The following is a 20,916-nucleotide window of genomic DNA, read 5'->3' as shown; positions in this document are numbered from 1 at the left end:
AAAAAATAAAAATAAAATCCTAACATTTTCCTTAAGTAAGCAAAAATCATGGCGGAAGCGACTAGTTTGGTGGGAAAGCTTGAGGCAGATGTGGAGATCAAAGCTTCTGCTGGAAAGTTCCATGACATGTTCGCAGGAAGACAAGGCGAATGGCTTGAAGCAACTCCAGGCAAGATCAAGAGTTGTGAGTTACTAGAAGGCGACTGGGGCAAACTCGCTTCAGTGGTCCTCTGGAACTACGTTCATGGTAAGTTTTTTTTGGTAACTCTGGTATCTGGGCAGCCACATTCCCAACTATCCCCGTAGGGGGTCCAGCGCTCCAACGGAAGGGATGTTAAATCCGCTGTGGCCGGGGCTCGAACTCGTGATGGCGGGCACTTCAGCCGAGGTTCCTATACCACCAGACCACGAGGCCCGGTTCGTTCATGGTAAGTTATATGTACATTATTTATTGTTTTTAACCATTGAATTTTAAACCGAAATCTGAACTGTTTTTTAAATATACAATTTCAATTTAAGTAACAAAAGCTGCTTAGAACAGAAAAAAGATATCAAATCTTAATTGAAAAGTCGAATTAAGTTTTTGAAAAAAACATTTACGTTGATTCGTCAATGCCCCCCACCCCAACCTATATAAGCAAAAGTTTAACAATTGGTGCAGATGGAGAGGCAGCAATGACCAAGAAGAGGGTCGAGGCAGTGGATCCAGAGAAGAACCTGATCAAGTTCAGGGTTATAGAAGGTGATATGATGAAAGATTTCAAGAGTTTTGTGTCCACAATCCAAGTGATCCCTAAACATGGAGAGCCTGGTAGTGTTGTGAAATGGCACATGGAGTACGAGAAAATAATCGTAGACGCTGGTCACCCTGAAACTATCCTCCAGCTTGCTGTTGAAATTTCAAAAGATATCGATGAATATCTCTTGGCAGAAGAGTAGACGGTTACTCTTTGTGTGTGTTGTGTGAGTCTTTAAGTCTTTATAGTTGCAATGAATAATGTGCAATGTCCGACTTTGGGTACGAGGTGTATGGTGTGGTGTGTGTCAAGTGTCAACTCACGCGTGTATGTATAATACTACGCCAGAGTTATGTTTGAAGTTTCTTAGTTGGAATCGACGTGTAATAAGAGCAATTAAAGCTGCCTACAAGACTACTTTAAGTTTATGTTTGCTAGTATTTGATGTACGTTTGTTAATAATAAAGGGACATTTGGTATAATAACCTAAAAATATGATGAATATCAATATTTTTTTAAAATTATGTTTATGTTTGCTACTTTAAAATTTCATTTTTTTTAAAAAATAGAATTAAAAAATGGAGTAAAATCTCTCCAGCCAAACTCCATATCTCATTCTATGATAGAGTACTGAACAAATAAAAAATAAATTATTCTATTTATGGAGTAAACTCTATTATACAATGAGATATGAAGTTGGATTAAAGCATTTCTTACTCCGTACTCTATTTCCTTTCATTTTAGAGTAACAAATAGAATATCGTTGGAGATGCCATTAGAGGCGGTCCGAATTTTGAAAGTCCTATTTAAAATAAAAATATTTATTTTATTTTATTTAAAATTACACATATTTTTGCTCGTTTTAGTAAGAAAATTATTACTTAACTTTGCACGAATTGCCAAAAAAATTCGGCCAAAAAAAACCTCAACTTTGCACGAATTGCCAAAAGAAACATAAACTTTTGGGCTGACCAAAAAAACACTAAACTTTCATTGACTTTAGAATTAATTAACTATGTTTTCGCTGACTTGCCAATTTAGCACGCCGTCAATAAATTTAACAGAAATATTTGACATCGTTTATTGTTGGCGTTGTAGACCCCTGGATTCGAACCCAGGTTGGTTGGTCAAATGGCAAGGTATTTTACCACTGGACTACTGGCACTTTCAATGTATTTACTAACATGTTTACTTTTATTTGGTACATATTAAATATAAAAAATTCTCTAAAAACTTAATAAGATCTTTAAAATTCCACAAAAAATAAAAAAATAAAGAAGATTTTTATAAAATTAATTTAGAGCATAAAAATTAAAATTAAAATTTTATTTTTCTTTTTAAAAAATAAAAACTCTTCCAAAATTTTCTAAAAACTTAAAAAGATCTTTAAAATTCCAAAAATTGAAAAAATAAAGAAATTTTTTATAAAATTAATTTTGAAATTAAAATTAAAAATTTAAAAACAGTTTCAAAAAGTATTTTCGAATTAAACAAAATAATTTGAAAAAATAAATTTTTTATTTGTTTATAAATAAGTTTGAATTTGAAAACATATAATTTAAAACTATAATATTTATTTATTTATTATTATTTATTTTATTATTTATTTGTATTTATATATCTAAGGTATAAATGTCTCTTGCCTCAATAATGAAATTTATTTTAGTCATTTTTCTCATTAAAACTATTTTTGTGATAAAAACTTAAAAATATCTATTTGAAAGAGTTACCCAAAATAAAAATATTATATTTTGAAGATTTACCTTATAAAGTATTTACAAAATAATTATTTAAAAATAAAATAGATAATATTATTCTAAATTATATTCTTTAAACTTTAAGTTATAGACCCTAAATCCTAACTACTAACCTTACTGCTATTTTTCTTCTTATATGTTATTTTAAAAATAAAAACATGTTTTAGTAGTGTGCTATAAAAAAAAAAATTTATTCTTTGACAGTTGCTCACTCTTCCTCTACATATAGAGGCTAAATAAAACATGAATATAACTCACTCCTTTCCAAAAGTCCTAACTTTTTATTTAAGCAAGCAAAAATCATGGCAGAAGCGGCTAATTTGGTGGGAAAGCTTGAGGCAGATGTCGAGATAAAATCTTCTGCTGAAAAGTTCCATCACATGTGGGCAGGAAGAGTACACGATCTGCCCAAAGCAACTCCAGACAAGATCCAGAACTGTGAGCTACAGGAAGGCGACTGGGGAAAAGTCGGTTCAGTGGTCATCTGGAGCTACGTTATTGGCAAGTCATTGTATATGTATATTATTTTATTAAAACTATTGGATTCTAAACCGAAGTCTAAACTATTTTTTGTAAATGTACAATTTCAATGTGAATCTAATAGTAACAAAAATGCTTAGAACCGAAACAGAGATTAAATTTTGATTGACAAGTCGATGAGAGTCTTATGCTTATAAAAATAACATTACGTTGATTCGTAAATGCCCTAACAACCTATATAAATAAAAAGTTAAACAATTGATGCAGATGGAGTGGCAACAGAGTGTAAGGATAGGGTCGAGGAGGTGGAGCGGGAGAAGAACCTGATCACGTTCAGGGTTATTAAAAGTGATCTGTTGAAAATGTACAAGAGTTTTGTGAGCAGGAGCCAGGTGACCCCTAAGCATGGAGGGCCTGGTGGTATTGTGCACTGGGACCTTGAGTACGAGAAAGTCAGCGAAGAAGTTGGTCACCCTGAAAGTCACCTCCAGTTAAGTGTTGAAGTGTCAAAAGATATCGATGAATATCTCTTGACAGAATAATAGAGGATTACTCTTCGTGTGTTTGTTAAGTTTGTGCATCTTTGTGTCTTCAAAGCTTTCAATAAATAATGAGCTGTGTCCGAGTTTGGGTAAGAGGTATATGTTGGTGACTTGGTGTGTGTCGACTCATCTGTGTATGAATAATATTACGGCCGAGTTATGTTTGAAGTTTTTAATTTAAATCGATGTGTAAAAGAAGTAAAGCTTCCTGCAAGACTACTTCAAGTTTATGTTTGCTAGTATTTGATGAACGTTTGATAATACTAATAATAAAGGGACATATTCTAAACAAGAAGAGGTTAAAAAGGGGCAGAGTTATCATTATAATTAAGGAGAAAAGTTGAAGTTATCTATTGCATTGATGTCATCATAAGTCCTATTAAGAATTTCAAGCTTGAAATCCCTACCGTCCATCAAACGAGATTACCCCTCAGAACCTCTGTGGAGGAAGATCTTGTTTTCTTCAACGAAACTTAGGAGCTTCATTTTGCTCAATGCCATTACTATCGTCTATGGAAAGTGTGTTTACTAGAATAGAGACAAGTTTTATTAGCTGGTAGTAATATCGCGGTCGTTAAAGAAGTTGAAGGGATCATGGATCCTGCAGCTTTTGATGAGTGTTGTGAGATTCCTGGTGGCTGCGATTCCGTTTACACCTTTTGTTGTAAGGTCGTTGACTGATGCTGAAACGCGAAACTCAGGGATTGAGTTAGGTTTTTGGGTTAGCTTAGGTTATCTGATGCAAGCACTTGGTCTTCTAACTTCTGATGCTGGTCGTGCATCCTTTATATCCATCTTCACTGTGAGTCTGAGCTTGAGTTTTGATTCGAAGATGAAAACTTTTACTAGTATGAAAGGCTTTGACACGGAAACTTTTCAGATTATTGTGGAATTTAGTGGCTCTTCTCCATGTGTAGGTGTTCTTTAGATCTTTGACTAGCTACGTTTGTTTGTTTACTATCTTTACATCATCCTTTTCAGATCGGTGATTTGTTGTATTTTTAAAGCGCTGTGTTCTTTGGAGTTCATATGCTCAGGACAGAACATATCTCACGAACTAAAGCTAAGGAAAATTTCTTACCTCTACTAGGCCATGAGGTCAGAGAAGCTATGTTTTATATAAGTTGAAGTGTGTGTTTATGATAATGTGCTTTCATGGTTTAAGGGAGTTGTGTTATGTGTATCAGTGTATGTCCTCAGACACGTGTCATTGCTCTCTCTTCGGTGCAGAGAAGAAATAGATTGTACCTCTGTTTCAGACAAGGGTAGACGCTTCTCGACCTCACCTATAGTGGTGAGATCGAGGAAAGACGCATCTACACTATTGGAGAAGTGAAACAAGATTCTTGCATCAATTGACTTTCACAAGTTTCACGAGGCGAGCCTTCACTTTTGTTCCTCTGAGACTAGCTTCAAATGCAACCTTCATATCATACCTAAGCTCCATGGAATAAATAAAATCTCTAGTAGCCACAGATAAACTAGAACATGACCCATCAAAATCAACAAAAATAATTTTTCGATTTGATTAATACCAATTCTCCCTAGACTTTACACAATTTATATATAGTATTAAAATCAATATCCATGGTGACTTTACCAAATAATTTTTCAAAACTTTGTCTACACGGGGCATGGTAGACATTATCTTTTACCATATACCGAAAGGAGATATTATTATAATAATAAAGAAGTTTGATAAGTATGTATATTTGATCAAAAGTCAAACTGTGACCTGTGGGTTAGGGGTGGAACTTTTATCCGAGATCCGGATTCGATTCGTGATCCGATCCGGATCCGATCCGAAAATCCGGATATCCGGAGAGGCCGAATCCGGATCCGGATAGTAAAATGTTGGATCCGTCAAAGCCGAATTCGGATCTGGATATCTTGGTTTTTTAGTCCGGATATCCGGATCCGTAAATTTTATTAATAACTATTTCAAAAATAGTAATATCTATATATAAAAACTAATTTTATTTAATATATTTTCATTTTTATAATAGTATATATAAATTTTATGTAAATTTTGTAATATTATACATAGAAATAATTAAAAACATTCTATATATTTTTATTTTTAAATTATTGTTAATATTTTATATATATTAATATTATTTTTTATTTATTTTAAGGATCCAAATCCGGATCCGGATATCCGCCGGATATTATAATTTTTAGAAGGATATCCAACATCCGGATATCCGCGAACCCCAGATCCGGATAAGGATAGTAAAATTATGGATCCGCCGGATAAGGATCCGGATCCAGATATCTTAAAATTGTCCGGATATCCGATCCGTTCCAGGCCTACTGTGGGTTAGTGAACAAACACATGAAAATAGATTCCGGACCTTAAATCAGAATGGGGAGATGTTTTAAATTCTGAACTTCCGTTTCCGTTCCACGTCAAGAGATACAGCTCCCGGATAAACAACATCTTTTTCAACCTATAAAACTTATTTATCTTTTAAAATAATGAAATAACAACGTATAATCCATTTACGGAATATATCTCATAGGATTTGTCAGAAGGATGATCGTTTAGAGATTATCCAGAAATATAAATACTTATTATTTTCGGAGTAAGAACTTTTCAAGAAATTTATCAATTAAAAAACTGAATAGAATCGTGTCATCGAAAAATTTGAATGATTTCATTTATCTTAAGTTAACCAATATGGTTCATGATTTATTAAACCCTAAACCCACATCATTTTATCTTATTTCTTTTAGGCTCGCGAACTGACTGCTCTCCCACTAATTCTACTAATCATTCTTTCTTTTTGTGACACGAGTTACGAATGGTATTTTATATATTAGCCTTTACATTTTTTATATTAATTATATAATAATTTAGCCTTATCAATTAGCGCCAGATGGGTTAACGTGATCAAGAGAAAAAAAAAACTAATCAAAATTATTAGTGATAAAATAACTTCCAGTCTATTTCTCGCTTCATTCATTCTTCTATTTAAACGGAGGTCAAGAGCTAAGAAGGGATCCACATTCATCCTCAAAACTCTAAAATCTAAGAGACATTTGAAAATTATCGGGAGATCAAGAATGGCGGAAGAAGCATCTAGTTTGGTCGGGATCATTGAGACCACCGTGGAGATAAAATCTTCACCGGAGAAGTTGCATGACATGTTTGTCGGGAAAAAGGACCATATTCCCAGTGCATCTCCATCCTTCGTTCATGGCTGTGAGCTGCATGAAGGCGAAATGGGCCAAGTTGGTTCTGTCGTAACCTGGAATTACTTTCATGGCAAGTCAACGCTATAATTCTCTAGTTATATGAATACATGCATAGCGAATCTATATTAAAATATACTAACTTTTGAATCAAAACCAATTTGAAACGGCTGGATTGATCCATATATACACATATATGATCTTATTCAAATGCAAGATTTCTAACAATCTCAAACCTATAAATATGTGGTCAGATGGGGAGGCAAGAGTAATGAAAGAGAGGATCGAGTCAATAGACCCGGAGAACAATAGTGTCACGTACAGGGTGTTAGAGGGTGATGTAATGAACGAGTACAAAAGTTTCGTGATCACCTTACAAGTGACCCCTAAGGAAGGAGAACCTGGAAGTGTTGTACATTGGCACTTTGAGTACGAGAAAATTAATGAGGAGGTGGCTCACCCTGAGACTCTCCTCCAGTTTGCCGTCGAGGTCTCCAAAGAGCTCGATGCACATCTCTGTTCCGAAGAATAGAGGAAGATTTCTCTTGTTTCAATCCTACATATCCATACTTCTATTTGTGTGTTTTTGCCTTAAATTTCAGTCTTTGAAAGTGCTATAAATAAGGACTGAGGAGCCCATTATCCATACTTCTATTTGTGTGTCATGAGTGTTTGGAAGTTGTTACTTTGGAGAAGCAAAATGTAGCAGCATTAGCTGTGAAGCTACTCGAAATTGATGTATGAAATGTTTGTTAAAGCATATATGTTTAATTAATAAATTAAGCATTATGCTTCGTGATTTGATGAAGATAAGAAGGGACTGCGACCGAGGAATAACAACTGAGTCGTGATGAAAGTTAAACGGGAAGAACGGGAATAGAAAGAAAGATACCTTATTCTTTACGTTGTACCTTACAATTGTAAGGTACAATTAACTGAGAGTATAAGTTAACAAACAAAACTCTATGTAACATAGCACCCACCGTTATATTTTATTAACATAACTTTTTTATGAAGGATATAAAGCCTATAGAATAAATATATACTATCAGATGTTGTTTTGTCTAGTCTAATTAATTAACATATTAGATCTACTTGAGGATGTAGGAAGGAGTTTCTTTTATGGATTATGTAGTATATTTGAAAAATTAAAATCAGTCATGCTTATAAGTGAGAATAAATTTAGAGGAATGCTCAAACTGTTATCGTTCAAACCATTGACGAACCCGTGCGGCCGTGCCATTGATCAAAGTTAACTAGTATAGCATAATTATTGTTATTGCTTTGTTTATAACGGTTGCTTCTATGTAAGACATGTGTGAATTATGGTTTTTGATGGATCGTCCTGATAATTTATGAACAATAACATTAATAATGCTAAACTAGCTAACTTTGATTGGTTTGACGTAAGAAATGATTTGGTTAAGAAATGTATTTGCTTAACTTTGAGATGGTCAGAGAGTAACATGAGATGAAGATGTTCTTATTAAAATCATTTGGTTAATTAGCCAAGCAACTTTTTAGTCACATGTACTTATCTGAATCCTTGGATGTTTTTAGTGCAACAACTTTTTCAATGATGCATAAAATAATACAGTCATTCATTTATCCTCTACTCCATATCCAGTACCGCATATTCTATAACTAACATAAGTTTTCTCATGTGATACATACACAAAAAATACATCATATAGTTAAATTTGTACATCTCAAATTATTCATAATCAATTCCTATAGTATAGCCTCATACAACGCACACCATATCTAAGTGACTCTATAATTGATATTTTGAAGTTTCTATACCTGAGCATAAAATCTCTAGTACCCTCATATAAACTAAAACATGATCCATCAAAATTAGGCTTAATCAAAATGAACAAAAAATATATTGTGCTTTGATTAGTATCAAATTCTCCATAGACTTTACAAAATTGATTAACTAAAATCAATATCCGATTGTGACTTTATCAAACTTTTTCAAACTACACGTTGCCTAGTAGACATTATTTTATGTCATACCAAACATATATAATTTTATAATTACAATAATGACGATTGATGTATATATTTGATCAAAAGTCAAAACAGCTATGACCTATTGGTTAGTGAACAAACATATTAAAAACAAAATTTGGACCTTACTATAGACAGAATGGGAGATATTTTAAATTCTGAATTTTGACCCAAAAAATGGTTTCTGTTCCTTTTAAAGAGATACAGCTGCGGGATAAACAATCTTTCTCAATTTATAATAATGCTTATTTATCTTTTGAAATTATGTAATAACGTGTACCCCTTTACAAAAGATATGATCTTGTAGGATTGACAGAAGGAAGATCATTTAGGGATTATCCAGATATATGAATTCTTTATGGACAAAAAAATTCTTTATATTTTCGGAGTAAGAACTTTTCAAGAAATTTATCAATTTAAAACTGAAATGAACTGAGTCATCGAATAACTTGAATGATTTCTTTTTTTTTTTAAGTATAGTTTCAGTCACATCCACGCTATACCATTCTTAGGTCCTCTTCAAAGTACTCTTCCAAGCTCCGAATTATGATTTATGTCTAAATTAAATTGACACAAACAGTGTATATCGTAGATGCAAACCGATGGTTGCACTACGTAATCCCTTAGTTAACCAATATGGTCCATGATTTATGAAACCCTAAACCCACATCGTTTTATCTTATTTTCTTAAGACTCACGAAACTGACTGCTTTCCCACTAATAATACTTATTCAAAATATTATGTATGACACGAGCTACGAATGTATTTTATATAGCTTTACCGTTTACAGTTTTTTTTTTATAAATTATCTTATAATCCAGTCTTATCAATTAGCGCCAGATGGGTCAACGTGATCAAAGAGAAGAAAGAACCAATCAAAATTATAAAGTATAAAATAAATTCCAGTGTATTTCTCGCTTCATTCGTTCTTCTATTTAAAGGGGGTGTGAAGAGCTTAGAAGGGAACACATTCATTCTCAAAACGCTAAACCCTAAAGACACATTTGCAAATTATCGAAAGATCAAGAATGGCAGAAGAAGCATCAAGTTTGGTCGGGATCATTGAGACAACCGTGGAGGTAAAATCTACGCCGGAGAAGTTGCATGACATGCTTGTCGGGAAAAAAGCACCACATGCCCGATGCATCTCCATCCTTCATTCAGAGCTGTGAGCTGCATGAAGGCGAGATAGGCCAAGTTGGTTCTATCGTGACCTGGAATTACTTTCATGGCAAGTCAGCGTTATAATTATCTAGTTATGTGAATACATTCATAGCGAATCTATATTAAAATATATCCACTTTTGAAGGAAACAAATTTGAAACGGGTGGATTGATCCATTCATATATATTATTTTACACATTATATTATGTCTGATCTTGTTCAGATATAAGATTTCTAACAATCTCAAACCGATAATTATGTGTCAATGTGTTATATATGGTCAGATGGGGAGGCAAAAGTAATGAAAGAGAGGATCGAGTCAATAGACCCGGAGAACAATCGGGCCACGTACAGGGTGTTAGAGGGTGATTTAATGAACGAGTACAAGAGTTTCATGGTCACCTTTCAAGTCTAAGGAAGGAGAACCTGGAAGCATTTTACATTGGCACTTTGAGTACGAGAAAATTAACGAGGAGGTGGCTCACACCCTGAGACTCTCCTCCAGTTTGCCGTAGAGGTCTCCAAAGAGATCGATGCACATCTCATGTCCGAAGAATAGAGGAAGAATTCTCTTGTTTCAATCATATCCATACTTCTATTGGTGTGTTTGCCTTAAAGTTCAGTCTCTAAATTTGAAATGAATAAGGACTCAGGAGCCGCCTTGTCCGAGTTTGTCAAGAGATATGTGTGTCATGAGTGTTTGGAAGTTGTTATGTTTGAGAAGCTAAGTGTAGCAGCATCAGCTATGAAGCTACTCAAAATTAATGTATGAACTGATTGTTTATAATAAAATCATATATGTTTAATAAATAAATTAAGCATTCTTTCGTGATTTGTTGAAGTAGGAAAGGACTGCAACCGAGGAATAACAAATGAAGCTTATAGATTAATTATACATGTTGATATACTATAAGATTGTAGTTTTGTCAAGTTCAAAAAATATATGTGGGTCCCTCGAATACTTGAACACCACACAAAAGTTCCTCATTTTTTCCTAGTACTTTGAGAGATCCACACAATAGTTTTTTTGATTTTCCACTTTAAGAAAATTAAAATGAAATACTTGAAACAAAGATGTTCTTGCAAACGTCTAATCATAAAAAACCTACGAAAATAGTGAAATTCTAGTGATAAATTAGATTTTGTTATGAAATTCAGATATTTCCAACGCCGAAAATGTTGAAATAATTAAAGATGTGGATCCCACTGTCACTATTTGCATAGTAATTTTTCTTCTATAAATACGGAGTTTTCGATCATTTGTAAAAACACGATTACACCATCCCTTCTCCTTTAATAACACATCCTCTTTTCTTATCAGTGTTATCTTCTTCGTACGGGTATAAAATTTTGCCCTTATTTAAATTCCTGCGATATAATAAAATTTCAGTTCTTTTATAACACGTTATCAGCACGATCACTCTGCGATTCGGTAAAATTTATTTGTATCATTTATACCCTGTTATAATGGTCGGTATACCGCCTCTACTATTTTTTATATCATGTTATAATGGCCGGAATACCGCCTATATTATTTACTAGTAATTTAATTTATTTATTGGTCGGCAGAGCCGCCTCATATTCTGTTTATTATTTATTGGTCGGCCGAGCCGCCTCATATTCTGTTTATTATTTATTGGTCGGCTGAGCCGCCTTATATTCTGTTTATTATTAATTAGTCGGCCGAGCCGCCGTATAATTTATTTATTACTCTGCATTGATCGGCTGAGCCGTCGCATGATTTGTTGTCATAACATAAATATTTCATTGCCATAATTTTTTACTTTTATGAAATTTTATAGATTTGATTGACCGTTTAATACGATATTTTCAGACTAATTTTTGGTGCACTCGATTTAACCCCAACGGTCACAAAGAAATTTTTTCAAAAATTTCCCCTTTCTCCAACGGTTATGAACAGTGTTTTTCACCTATAAATACAACTCATTTTCACTCCATTTCATCATCCAAAACATTTCATCTTCTCTCAAAAATTTCAAATCGCTCTCCTCCGATTTTCCATTTCAAGAAAGATGATTCGCGCACTTTTGTTTTTAATGTGCCATTTTTATTTGTGTTTCTATTTATGGTTTATTCGTTGGAGAATTTACTCCGAGTGAATTTAAGATGAATATCGGTTTAATTTTCTTTACATCGCTTCTCCTTGTAATTGTTTGTATGATTAATGTAAACGGTTTTTAAATTATGAAGTTCTAATAAAATTATTATTTTGTGTTTTAGAAATACAAATGGCAAACATCGAGAAACTCCAGTTCCCGGCTCTGAAAGTAACCGGCGAAAATTATGTCAGATGGGTCACAAATGTGAAACCTTATCTTGTAATAAAAAAGATAACCGAAGCGATAGAAGTCGGTAACAAATCGCCACCCGAGCATATAGCCGAAGCGATTATCTTCCTGAAGAAGCATTTAGATGAGAATCTAACTCACGACTATGGAGACGTTGAGGACCCAGCCGTACTATGGCAAGCCTTGAAAGATAGGTTCGATAATCAAAAGGAAATCAATCTCCCTCACGCTCTTGAAGAGTGGAAAACCCTGAGGTTTCAGGATTTCCAAAGGGTTAGAGATTACAATTCCACTATCTTGAGGATAGTTGCACAATTAAAATATTGTGGTAACCCTGTCACCGAAGCAGAAATGCTTGACAAGACATATAATACTTTCCACAAAGAACACAACGTCTTATCCCGAATTTACAGAAAATGTGGGTACACCAAATTTTCTGAATTGATGGTAACACTCATGTTGGCTGAAAAGAACGATGAGTTACTAATCAAAAACCATAATTCCCGACCTACGGGAGCCAAGGCATTTCCCGAAGTGAATGCTACGGCGGTAGAATATTCGGGAAGGAGAAACCAGACCAACCGAGGTCGTGGTCGGCGTTTCAACAACAAACGTGGAAAGCCTTACTATCCTAAAAGTATTAGATCTAACAAATGGGTTAGATCTGAACAACCTCCTAAAGGCAAAGAAACCGAAGAGGATACCACAAAGAAAAGTGAGACTGTATGTTACAGATGTGGATGTAAGGGACATTGGTCCCGTACCTGTCGTACTCCCCCACATTTGTGCAAGTTATATCAAGAGTCCATAAAAGGAAAGGCTAAAGAGGTGAACCTCACAGAAAATGTTGAAGGGACTTCATACCTTGAATCCTCCGACTTCGCTAATGAGCTGGACTAGATTACTCCTGAAGAGAATCGAAATGCCTATGATAAGAGTATTGAATAGTTTTCAGTATTACCATGTATAATTATTACATTTCTTGTTTTAAACAAATAATGATGTTTTAACATCACCTTAATGTATAATTATTGTGTTTTCCTTATATGAATGAATTTTATGTTTCCTTTTATATTTATGACAATTTCAGAAATGGATCAGAATGGTAATGAAGCAAAATCCAAGAAACGGATTCGTGAAATATGCATACCAGATAGTGGAACAACGCACACTATTCTGAGACAAAAGAGATATTTCTCTGATATAAAACCAACAAGAATTGTCGTCAATACAATATCAGGTCCTGCAGACGTGATTGAAGGAACTGGTAAAGCAAACTTTACTTTACCGAATGGAACAAAATTTTCCATAAATAATGCTCTATATTCTCCAAGTTCTAAAAGGAATTTGTTGAGTTTTAAAGACATATATCTTCACGGATATGATACTCAGTCTGCAACTGAGGATGGAAAGAAATACATGTATGTAACTTCTGAGAAATGTGGCAGAAAACACATATTGGAAAAGTTTCCAGAGCTTCCTTCGGGGTTACATCATACTTATATCGATGAGATCGAATCAAATCTTGTAGTAGAACGGAACCCAGAAGAGTTCACGTTATGGCATGATCGCCTTGGCCACCCAGGAACTACAATGATGCGTAAAATCATAGAAAGTTCACATGGTCATCCACTGAAAATCCAGGAGATTTCTCAAGGGAATAAAATGACATGTGTTGCATGTTCTCTAGGAAAATTGATCGTAAGGCCATCGCCAACCAAAATCGATAAAGAATCACCAAAGTTCCTTGAAAGAATTCAAGGCGATATATGTGGACCTATACACCCACCTTGTGGACCATTCCACTATTTTATGGTATTAATTGACGCATCCAGTAGATGGTCACACGTTTGTCTATTATCATCTCGAAATGTGGCATTTGCGAGATTTCTAACTCAGATAATCAAACTGCGAGCACAGTTTCCTGATTATACTATTAAAAGAGTTAGACTAGACAACGCTGGTGAATTCACATCCCAAGCATTCAATGACTATTGTATGGTAATGGGAATTGAAGTTGAACATTCGGTTGCTCATGTTCATACGCAAAATGGTTTGGCTGAATCTTTAATTAAGCGTCTGCAATTGATTGCAAGACCATTGATCATGAGATCAAAACTTCCAACCTCTGTATGGGGACATGCCATTTTGCATGCAGAAGCACTCATTCGGATCAGACCGAGTGCATACCATAAGTATTCCCCACTACAGTTAGCGTTTGGTCGAGAACCAAACATTTCCCACTTTAGAATCTTTGGTTGTGCGGTATATGTGCCTGTAGCACCACCACAACGTACAAAGATGGGACCACAAAGAAGATTGGAAATATATGTTGGTTTTGATTCCCCATCAATTATAAGATACCTAGAACCACAGACTGGTGACGTCTTTACAGCACGTTTTGCTGATTGTCATTTTGACGAAAATGTATTCCCAGTTCTAGGGGGAGAAAACAAAAATGTTGGAAGTGATATAAAATGGAGTGTACCATCATTGTTATATCTTGATCCTCCTACTAAAGAGTCAGAACTAGAAGTTCGACGAATTATGCATTTACAGAGTATAGCTAACCAGCTACCTGATGCATTTGTAGATACCAAGACGGTAACTAAATCTCATATACCAGCTGCAAATGCTCCTGCTCGTATCAAAATGCCAAATGAACAAGAAAAGGAGGATGACACACGAGAGCCAAAAACACGCCTGAAGCGTGGTAGACCTGTTGGTTCTAAGGATAAGAATCCTAGGAAACAGAAGAAAGCTGAAATATATGATGCACCCAAAATAGCAGAAAATATTTTGGAAGAAATAAATGATAAGGATTCTGATGAATCAGAGCATCATGAATCGAAAGATAATCATGAGATTTCTATTAATTACATCCATAATAAAAGGATATGGAATAGAAATAAACAAAATGACCTTGATGATGCTTTCTCATATATTGTGTCAAGTGAAATAAATGAAGAAATCGATGATCCAGAACCAAAATCTGTCTATGAATGTCAAAAGAGACATGATTGGGAACAATGGAAAAATGCAATACAAGCTGAACTTGATTCGCTTAATAAACGAAAAGTATTTGGATCTATTGTGCTCACACCTGCAGATGTGAGACCAGTTGGGTACAAATGGGTTTTCGTTCGAAAGCGAAATGAGAAAAATGAGATTACGAGATACAAAGCTCGTCTAGTGGCTCAAGGTTTTTCTCAAAGACCTGGAATCGATTATGAAGAAACGTATTCTCCAGTTATGGATGCCATTACATTTAGATTCTTGATGAGTCTAGCAGCTGATAAAAATCTAGAGATGCGTCTCATGGATGTTGTTACAGCTTATCTATATGGATCATTAGATACTGATATCTACATGAAAGTTCCTGATGGATTTAAAATGCCAGAAGCATTAAGTTCCAAACCTAAAGATGTATGTGCAATAAAATTGCAAAGATCATTATATGGGTTAAAGCAATCTGGACGTATGTGGTATAATCGTCTCAGTGATCATTTAACAAAAGAAGGATATGTGAATGATCCTATATGCCCATGTGTTTTCATCAAGAAAACAATATCCGGATTTGTAATAATCGCGGTATATGTTGATGATCTTAACATCATCGGAACTCAAAAGGAAATACAAAAGGCATCAGACTATCTCAAAGGAGAATTTGAGATGAAAGATCTTGGACAGACACAGTATTGTCTTGGCCTACAAATAGAACATTCACAAAATGGTATATTTGTGCATCAATCCACATACACTAAAAGAGTGTTGAAACGATTTAACATGGATAAATCAACTCCTCTTAGCACCCCGATGGTCGTTAGGTCACTTAATATTGAAAGTGATCCATTTAGACCACCTGAGGAGAAAGAAGAGATACTTGGTCCAGAAGTACCATATCTAAGTGCAATTGGAGCGCTGATGTACCTTGCAAATTGTACACGGCCTGATATATCATTTGCTGTGAATCTTTTGGCAAGATTCAGCTCATCTCCAACTCGAAGACATTGGAATGGGATTAAACATGTTTTTCGTTACCTCCAAGGGACCATTGATTTGGGCTTATTTTATCCTAAAAGTTCAAAAGGTCAAATGGTTGGTTTTGCAGATGCAGGATATCTTTCAGATCCACACAAAGCCCGATCGCAAACAGGATACGTTTTTACGATCGGAGGCACTGCTATATCTTGGCGTTCCCAGAAACAAACGCTCGTGGCTACTTCTTCAAATCATGCTGAGATCATTGCACTCCATGAAGCAAGTAGAGAATGTGTATGGCTGAGATCAATGAGCCGACACATCTGTTCAAGCAGCGGGATTGGCGAAAATACGGAGCCAACTATTCTATATGAAGATAACGCGGCATGTGTTGCTCAAACGAAGGAAGGATATATCAAAAGCGATAGAACGAAGCATATTCATCCGAAGTTCTTCTCATACACTCAAGAGCTCGTGAAAAAGAAAGAGATTGAAGTAAGATATGTCCAATCATGCGACAATGCAGCTGACCTCTTCACAAAATCACTTCCGACTTCGATATTCAGAAAACATGTTCGTAACATTGAAATGCGTCATCAGAAGGATCTATGACTGCTCATTCGAGGGGGAGCTTACGTAGTTGTACTCTTTTTACCTTACTATGGTTTTTCCCATTGGGTTTTCTTAGAAAGGTTTTTAACGAGGCAACAAAGACGTTAAGCGAGAGCGGAGAGTGACACCGGTCCCCAAGGGGGAGTGTTATGAAAGTCAGACATTTCCAACGCCGAAAATGTTGAAATAATTAAAGATGTGGGTCCCACTGTCACTATTTGCACAGTAATTTTTCTTCTATAAATACGGAGTTTTCGATCATTTGTAAAAACACGATTACACCATCCCTTCTCCTTTAATAACACATTTTCTCTTTTTATCAGTGTTATCTTCTTCGTACGGGTATAAAATTTTGCCCTTATTTAAATTCCTTCGATATAATAAAATTTCAGTTCTTTTATAACAGATTTTTTATATGTTGACAAAAATGAGATTTTTACTATTTTACCTTTACATTATTATATTACATTTATAGACAAATAACATCTCACGACGTCATTGTATCCCTCTTTTGTTGATAAAAAACTACGTTACATGTGTTTGTATGTGTTGGGGATATTTCCGCATTTTACGGTCTTGATGCCAATAACCCGAACTTAAAAATTGATTTTAAACATATCTCTATCTGATAACATTGTTGATAACATATTTTTTCATTTGCATATGAACAAACGTGTCTTCATTAACAAACGACAGTTCTATTTAGGATCATTTCAAAGTATTTATAAATTTTATGAAATTTTCATCGGAAAAATATTTATTTCGAGAATATAAAGTGTGTATTATTAACACTACCTGCCAATAAGAAATACTTCAAAACGAAAATTTTAAAACAGTAGACGTGATCAACTGTGTGGTATTGAGCGATAATTCTTATGTACAACGTTAAATAATCCTGATCCATTTACAGAAATTCAGTATGATCGGGTCATGATCACAAGGGATACAAAATAGCAATTAATAAACATTTTGTCTTTTCTGAAACCGTTACCTCACTCACTCCTCTACAAAAAGAGGCTAAAGAACTCAAAAGGAACTCATCCTCTCTCAAAATCCTTTTAGTTCTCAAGAAAATATCAACGGGAGATAAAAATGGCGACAAAAATGGCCGGGGCTGCACATAATATGAGGAAGACAGAAGTGTCAAGTTTGGTTGGGAAGCTTGAGGTTGATGTTGACATCAAGGCCTCTGCTGGGAAGTTCCATCACATGTTTGCTGGTAGACCACACCATGTCTCCAAAGCATCTCCAGGCAATATTCGGAGTTGTGATCTGCACGAAGGCGAATGGGGAAAAGTTGGTTCTATCATCTTTTGGAATTATGTTCATGGCAAGTCGAAGTTACACTTTATTGATTATATCATACAATACTATATACTATTAATTCTTGTTAGAAAATAATAGACAAATCCAGTTATTGCTAATTGGTTATGAGTTGAAACCTATAAACTTAACAAAACTCATATGTATATTATATACTAGAGGGGTGTCCGCGCTTCGCGCGGAATATTGTTCTATTGTTGTTAAAAGTATGATTTTTTTGGATAATGTAATTAGATGATCACTTTTATTTGTTAAGAACGTTATTTGGTGTTTTTATTGTGTTATTTAGTAGTAATAGTGATATGTTAATATATTTTATCTTTGTTTTTTCAATAATGTGTTTTTTTCAGTATAGTAGTGAAGCGAGCATCTAATGTAAAAATATATTGAATTTCAATAACTTAAATTTGCATTTATGCATTTGTTGATTCTAAGATTAACGGTTTCAGCATCAAAATTATTTTTTATTTTTTTCATATTTTTGAACATTATAACTTTCAAGATGTTTTTGTCATTTTCCCATATTTTGAAATTGAGCCTTCAACATCTATGTATTTTGTTTACCTTTCAGGTATGCGGTGTTTCTCATCATCACCGAAAAAGATTCACCTCATGCTATTGTTCTTTATCGCCTTCTTCACCTTGAGATTTCTGGTATTTGTTGTAAATCGGGTTTAGGAGTTCCCAGTTGTGCGGTTGTTTCTAGCGTTGTTTTAGGCTGCTCCATTCAATATAGGATTTTCCTCTTCTTCCTTAGATTTTAGTTGATGTTATGAACTGCATCTCTTTGGGTTGGGTCAGAGTTTAGTCGTTTTTAAAGTTGTTTTACTCGTCGTTAGCTTACCATTGATACTCCCTTGTCGTCTTGGTTTTCAAGATATGGTTTTTGGTGATTTGACTTCTATAGCTCGAGGACGGCTCCACGATGATTTTGTTTTGTCTACCCTTCCATTTATGTTCCCTCATCTCGTTGCAACTTTCATCGTTGCTTGCGTCTCTGTGACTCTCTCTTTCGCTATATTTGCCACTCCAGGTTTGGATAATGTTCTCCTCCGAGTATGCTCTGTAGATTTGGAAGATTGTTTCTGGTCTCAAGTCTGGGCTCATGTTTCTCGGGGTTGGCTTTCGTTCTCCCTCACTCATGTTGTTCTCTTCTTCCTTTGCTCCCCTTAGTATAAGTGTGCGGTATTAGTCTCTTGGAGCTTTGGTCCCTTCTATCCCGAGCTTTGTGGTTCTTCACCGGCATAGGCGTCTTGTTTGTGCTTGTTTAGTTTGTGAGGTGCTTCTTACCTCTTAGCTGGTGGTTGTGCTTATCGTTCGTTATGTATGTCTCTTCATGCTTCGTGGTGATTTTGGCCTTCTGTTGATTATTCTTCCTCTAACCTGCTTTCTTGATTCTTTGCATTGGTCATTGATCACGCTCATTTGTGTTTGAGAGATTGTTTTATCTCAAGATTATCTTTCTACATTTTACTGACTTTTGATTGTTCTGGCCAAGACACTCTATGATAAAGTGGGGTAAGTTAGTTTTCGTTCTTGATCGCCTTTGAGTTCTGGACCTTTATTGAGTTAGTATTACTTTGACATTTTTTTCTCTCTGAGGTTTTATGTTTAGATTATGTTATGTTTTAGTTTGGTTAATATTAAGATAAATATATAGTTATAAATGAAATAATAGAAAATAATAAAATCGCGAAAGTTTATGTTATTTTTAGCTGTGAATAAATTGAATATTTAAAATACATTTATATTTTTTTACTTATTTCTTTATTCGTTTTGCAATTTTTTGAACAATAAAATAGATTAAAATAGATTATCAAACTTCAAATGATGATGGTTAGTGTGAGAAGGATTAGATAGTGTATAATTAAAAAATAGTGAACCATGCAATAATCTAAAAGAAGAATGATATAAAATGTAAAAAAACAAAAAAGTGGACACATGTCAACAAACCCCCCTTCCACATGTCATAAGAAGAGAGAAAAGTCTACTTTATATATATAGATAGATAGATGGTATGGCAATTACTGTTAAATACTCACCATTTGTCTACCATCATTCGATTGAATTACATGTACCTTCTTATAGTATGTTCAGGAACTAAAAGTCATAACGATTCCCAGAGTCAAAACCGAAACATATATTAATATTTATTTGGTGCAGATGGGGAGGCAAAGGTAGCGAAAGAAAGGATTGAGGCAGTGGAGCCGGAGAAAAATTTGATCACTTTTAGGGTGATAGAGGGAGATTTATTAAAAGAGTATAAGAGCTTTGTCATCACCATCCAGGCGACTCCTAAACAGGGAGGACCTGGGAGTACAGTGCACTGGCACGTTGAGTATGAGAAAATTGACGAGAGAGTGGCTCACCCTGAGACTTTCATTGAGTTCTGTGTTCAAGTTTCCAAAGAGATAGATGAACATCTCCTGAATGAGGACTAGAGAAGAGTGTTCTTTAGTTGTAGTATCTACCCTATCCATATATGTGTGCAATGAAGCATATGTGTGTTTTAGTCTATAAAAGTACAATAAATAAGGAGTCGTGTCCTAAACAGATCGGTGATATAATAATATAGGTGTTGTATTCTAAATGTGTGGATATGTTATGTTTAGTCTTAATAAAAGTTTGTGATATATGTTTGTAGATAAATTATAAGAAAAAAATAATTATGTTAATATCATATGAATCATATATTTTGAGAGATTTTCCACTGAAAATGATGTTATGTTTATTTATTTTTATCACCAGGTTATTGTCTTTTTGTTGGACTGGTTTTGTGATGTCTTGGCAAGATCAAAACTC

At 34.6% G+C, this 20,916-nt stretch overlaps 5 protein-coding genes and 1 pseudogene across 5 annotated transcripts; all 6 read left to right on the top strand.

Annotated features, from left to right (window-relative positions):
• Positions 1 to 18: 18 nt before the first annotated feature.
• On the top strand, positions 19 to 1,209 carry LOC125589095 (MLP-like protein 31). The gene is made up of 2 exons (XM_048761331.1): positions 19 to 247; positions 662 to 1,209. Exons 1-2 carry the CDS (start codon positions 49 to 51, stop codon positions 937 to 939), a joined length of 477 nt encoding a protein of 158 aa, XP_048617288.1. The 5' UTR covers positions 19 to 48; the 3' UTR covers positions 940 to 1,209.
• A 1,126-nt stretch (positions 1,210 to 2,335) lies between these two features.
• On the top strand, positions 2,336 to 3,687 carry LOC125589097 (MLP-like protein 31). Its single transcript, XM_048761332.1, has 2 exons — positions 2,336 to 2,995; positions 3,242 to 3,687. The coding sequence occupies exons 1-2, from the start codon at positions 2,797 to 2,799 to the stop codon at positions 3,514 to 3,516; spliced, it is 474 nt and encodes a 157-aa protein (XP_048617289.1). The 5' UTR covers positions 2,336 to 2,796; the 3' UTR covers positions 3,517 to 3,687.
• Positions 3,688 to 6,507: 2,820 nt separating this feature from the next.
• LOC106405447 (MLP-like protein 43) lies at positions 6,508 to 7,510 on the top strand. Its single transcript, XM_013845990.3, has 2 exons — positions 6,508 to 6,784; positions 6,966 to 7,510. Exons 1-2 carry the CDS (start codon positions 6,583 to 6,585, stop codon positions 7,241 to 7,243), a joined length of 480 nt encoding a protein of 159 aa, XP_013701444.2. The 5' UTR covers positions 6,508 to 6,582; the 3' UTR covers positions 7,244 to 7,510.
• A 1,832-nt stretch (positions 7,511 to 9,342) lies between these two features.
• Positions 9,343 to 10,703, top strand: LOC125589096 (annotated as a pseudogene).
• Positions 10,704 to 12,138: 1,435 nt separating this feature from the next.
• Positions 12,139 to 13,098, top strand: LOC125589094. The gene has a single exon (XM_048761327.1). It carries the CDS (start codon positions 12,139 to 12,141, stop codon positions 13,096 to 13,098), a length of 960 nt encoding a protein of 319 aa, XP_048617284.1.
• A 4,732-nt stretch (positions 13,099 to 17,830) lies between these two features.
• LOC111198277 (MLP-like protein 31) lies at positions 17,831 to 20,916 on the top strand. Its single transcript, XM_022704905.2, has 2 exons — positions 17,831 to 18,121; positions 20,278 to 20,916. The coding sequence occupies exons 1-2, from the start codon at positions 17,884 to 17,886 to the stop codon at positions 20,553 to 20,555; spliced, it is 516 nt and encodes a 171-aa protein (XP_022560626.2). The 5' UTR covers positions 17,831 to 17,883; the 3' UTR covers positions 20,556 to 20,916.

The sequence above is a fragment of the Brassica napus genome, chromosome C6, assembly GCF_020379485.1.
Source record: "Brassica napus cultivar Da-Ae chromosome C6, Da-Ae, whole genome shotgun sequence".
NCBI classification, from domain to species: Eukaryota; Viridiplantae; Streptophyta; class Magnoliopsida; order Brassicales; family Brassicaceae; genus Brassica; species Brassica napus.
The sequence above is the reverse complement of the archived record's forward strand: the minus strand, read 5'-3'. Positions and strand labels throughout refer to the sequence as shown.

What these genes read in the sequence shown, in the direction of transcription:
- LOC125589095 (XM_048761331.1), top strand. Translation starts at nt 49, where the DNA reads ATGGCGGAAGCGACTAGTTTGGTGGGAAAGCTTGAGGCAGATGTGGAG. An exon ending in CCTCTGGAACTACGTTCATG is followed by an intron (nt 248 to 661) that starts GTAAGTTTTTTT and finishes CAATTGGTGCAG; the next exon opens with ATGGAGAGGCAGCAATGACC.
- LOC125589097 (XM_048761332.1), top strand. Translation starts at nt 2,797, where the DNA reads ATGGCAGAAGCGGCTAATTTGGTGGGAAAGCTTGAGGCAGATGTCGAG. An exon ending in CATCTGGAGCTACGTTATTG is followed by an intron (nt 2,996 to 3,241) that starts GCAAGTCATTGT and finishes CAATTGATGCAG; the next exon opens with ATGGAGTGGCAACAGAGTGT.
- LOC106405447 (XM_013845990.3), top strand. Translation starts at nt 6,583, where the DNA reads ATGGCGGAAGAAGCATCTAGTTTGGTCGGGATCATTGAGACCACCGTG. An exon ending in AACCTGGAATTACTTTCATG is followed by an intron (nt 6,785 to 6,965) that starts GCAAGTCAACGC and finishes ATATGTGGTCAG; the next exon opens with ATGGGGAGGCAAGAGTAATG.
- LOC125589094 (XM_048761327.1), top strand. Translation starts at nt 12,139, where the DNA reads ATGGCAAACATCGAGAAACTCCAGTTCCCGGCTCTGAAAGTAACCGGC.
- LOC111198277 (XM_022704905.2), top strand. Translation starts at nt 17,884, where the DNA reads ATGGCGACAAAAATGGCCGGGGCTGCACATAATATGAGGAAGACAGAA. An exon ending in CTTTTGGAATTATGTTCATG is followed by an intron (nt 18,122 to 20,277) that starts GCAAGTCGAAGT and finishes TATTTGGTGCAG; the next exon opens with ATGGGGAGGCAAAGGTAGCG.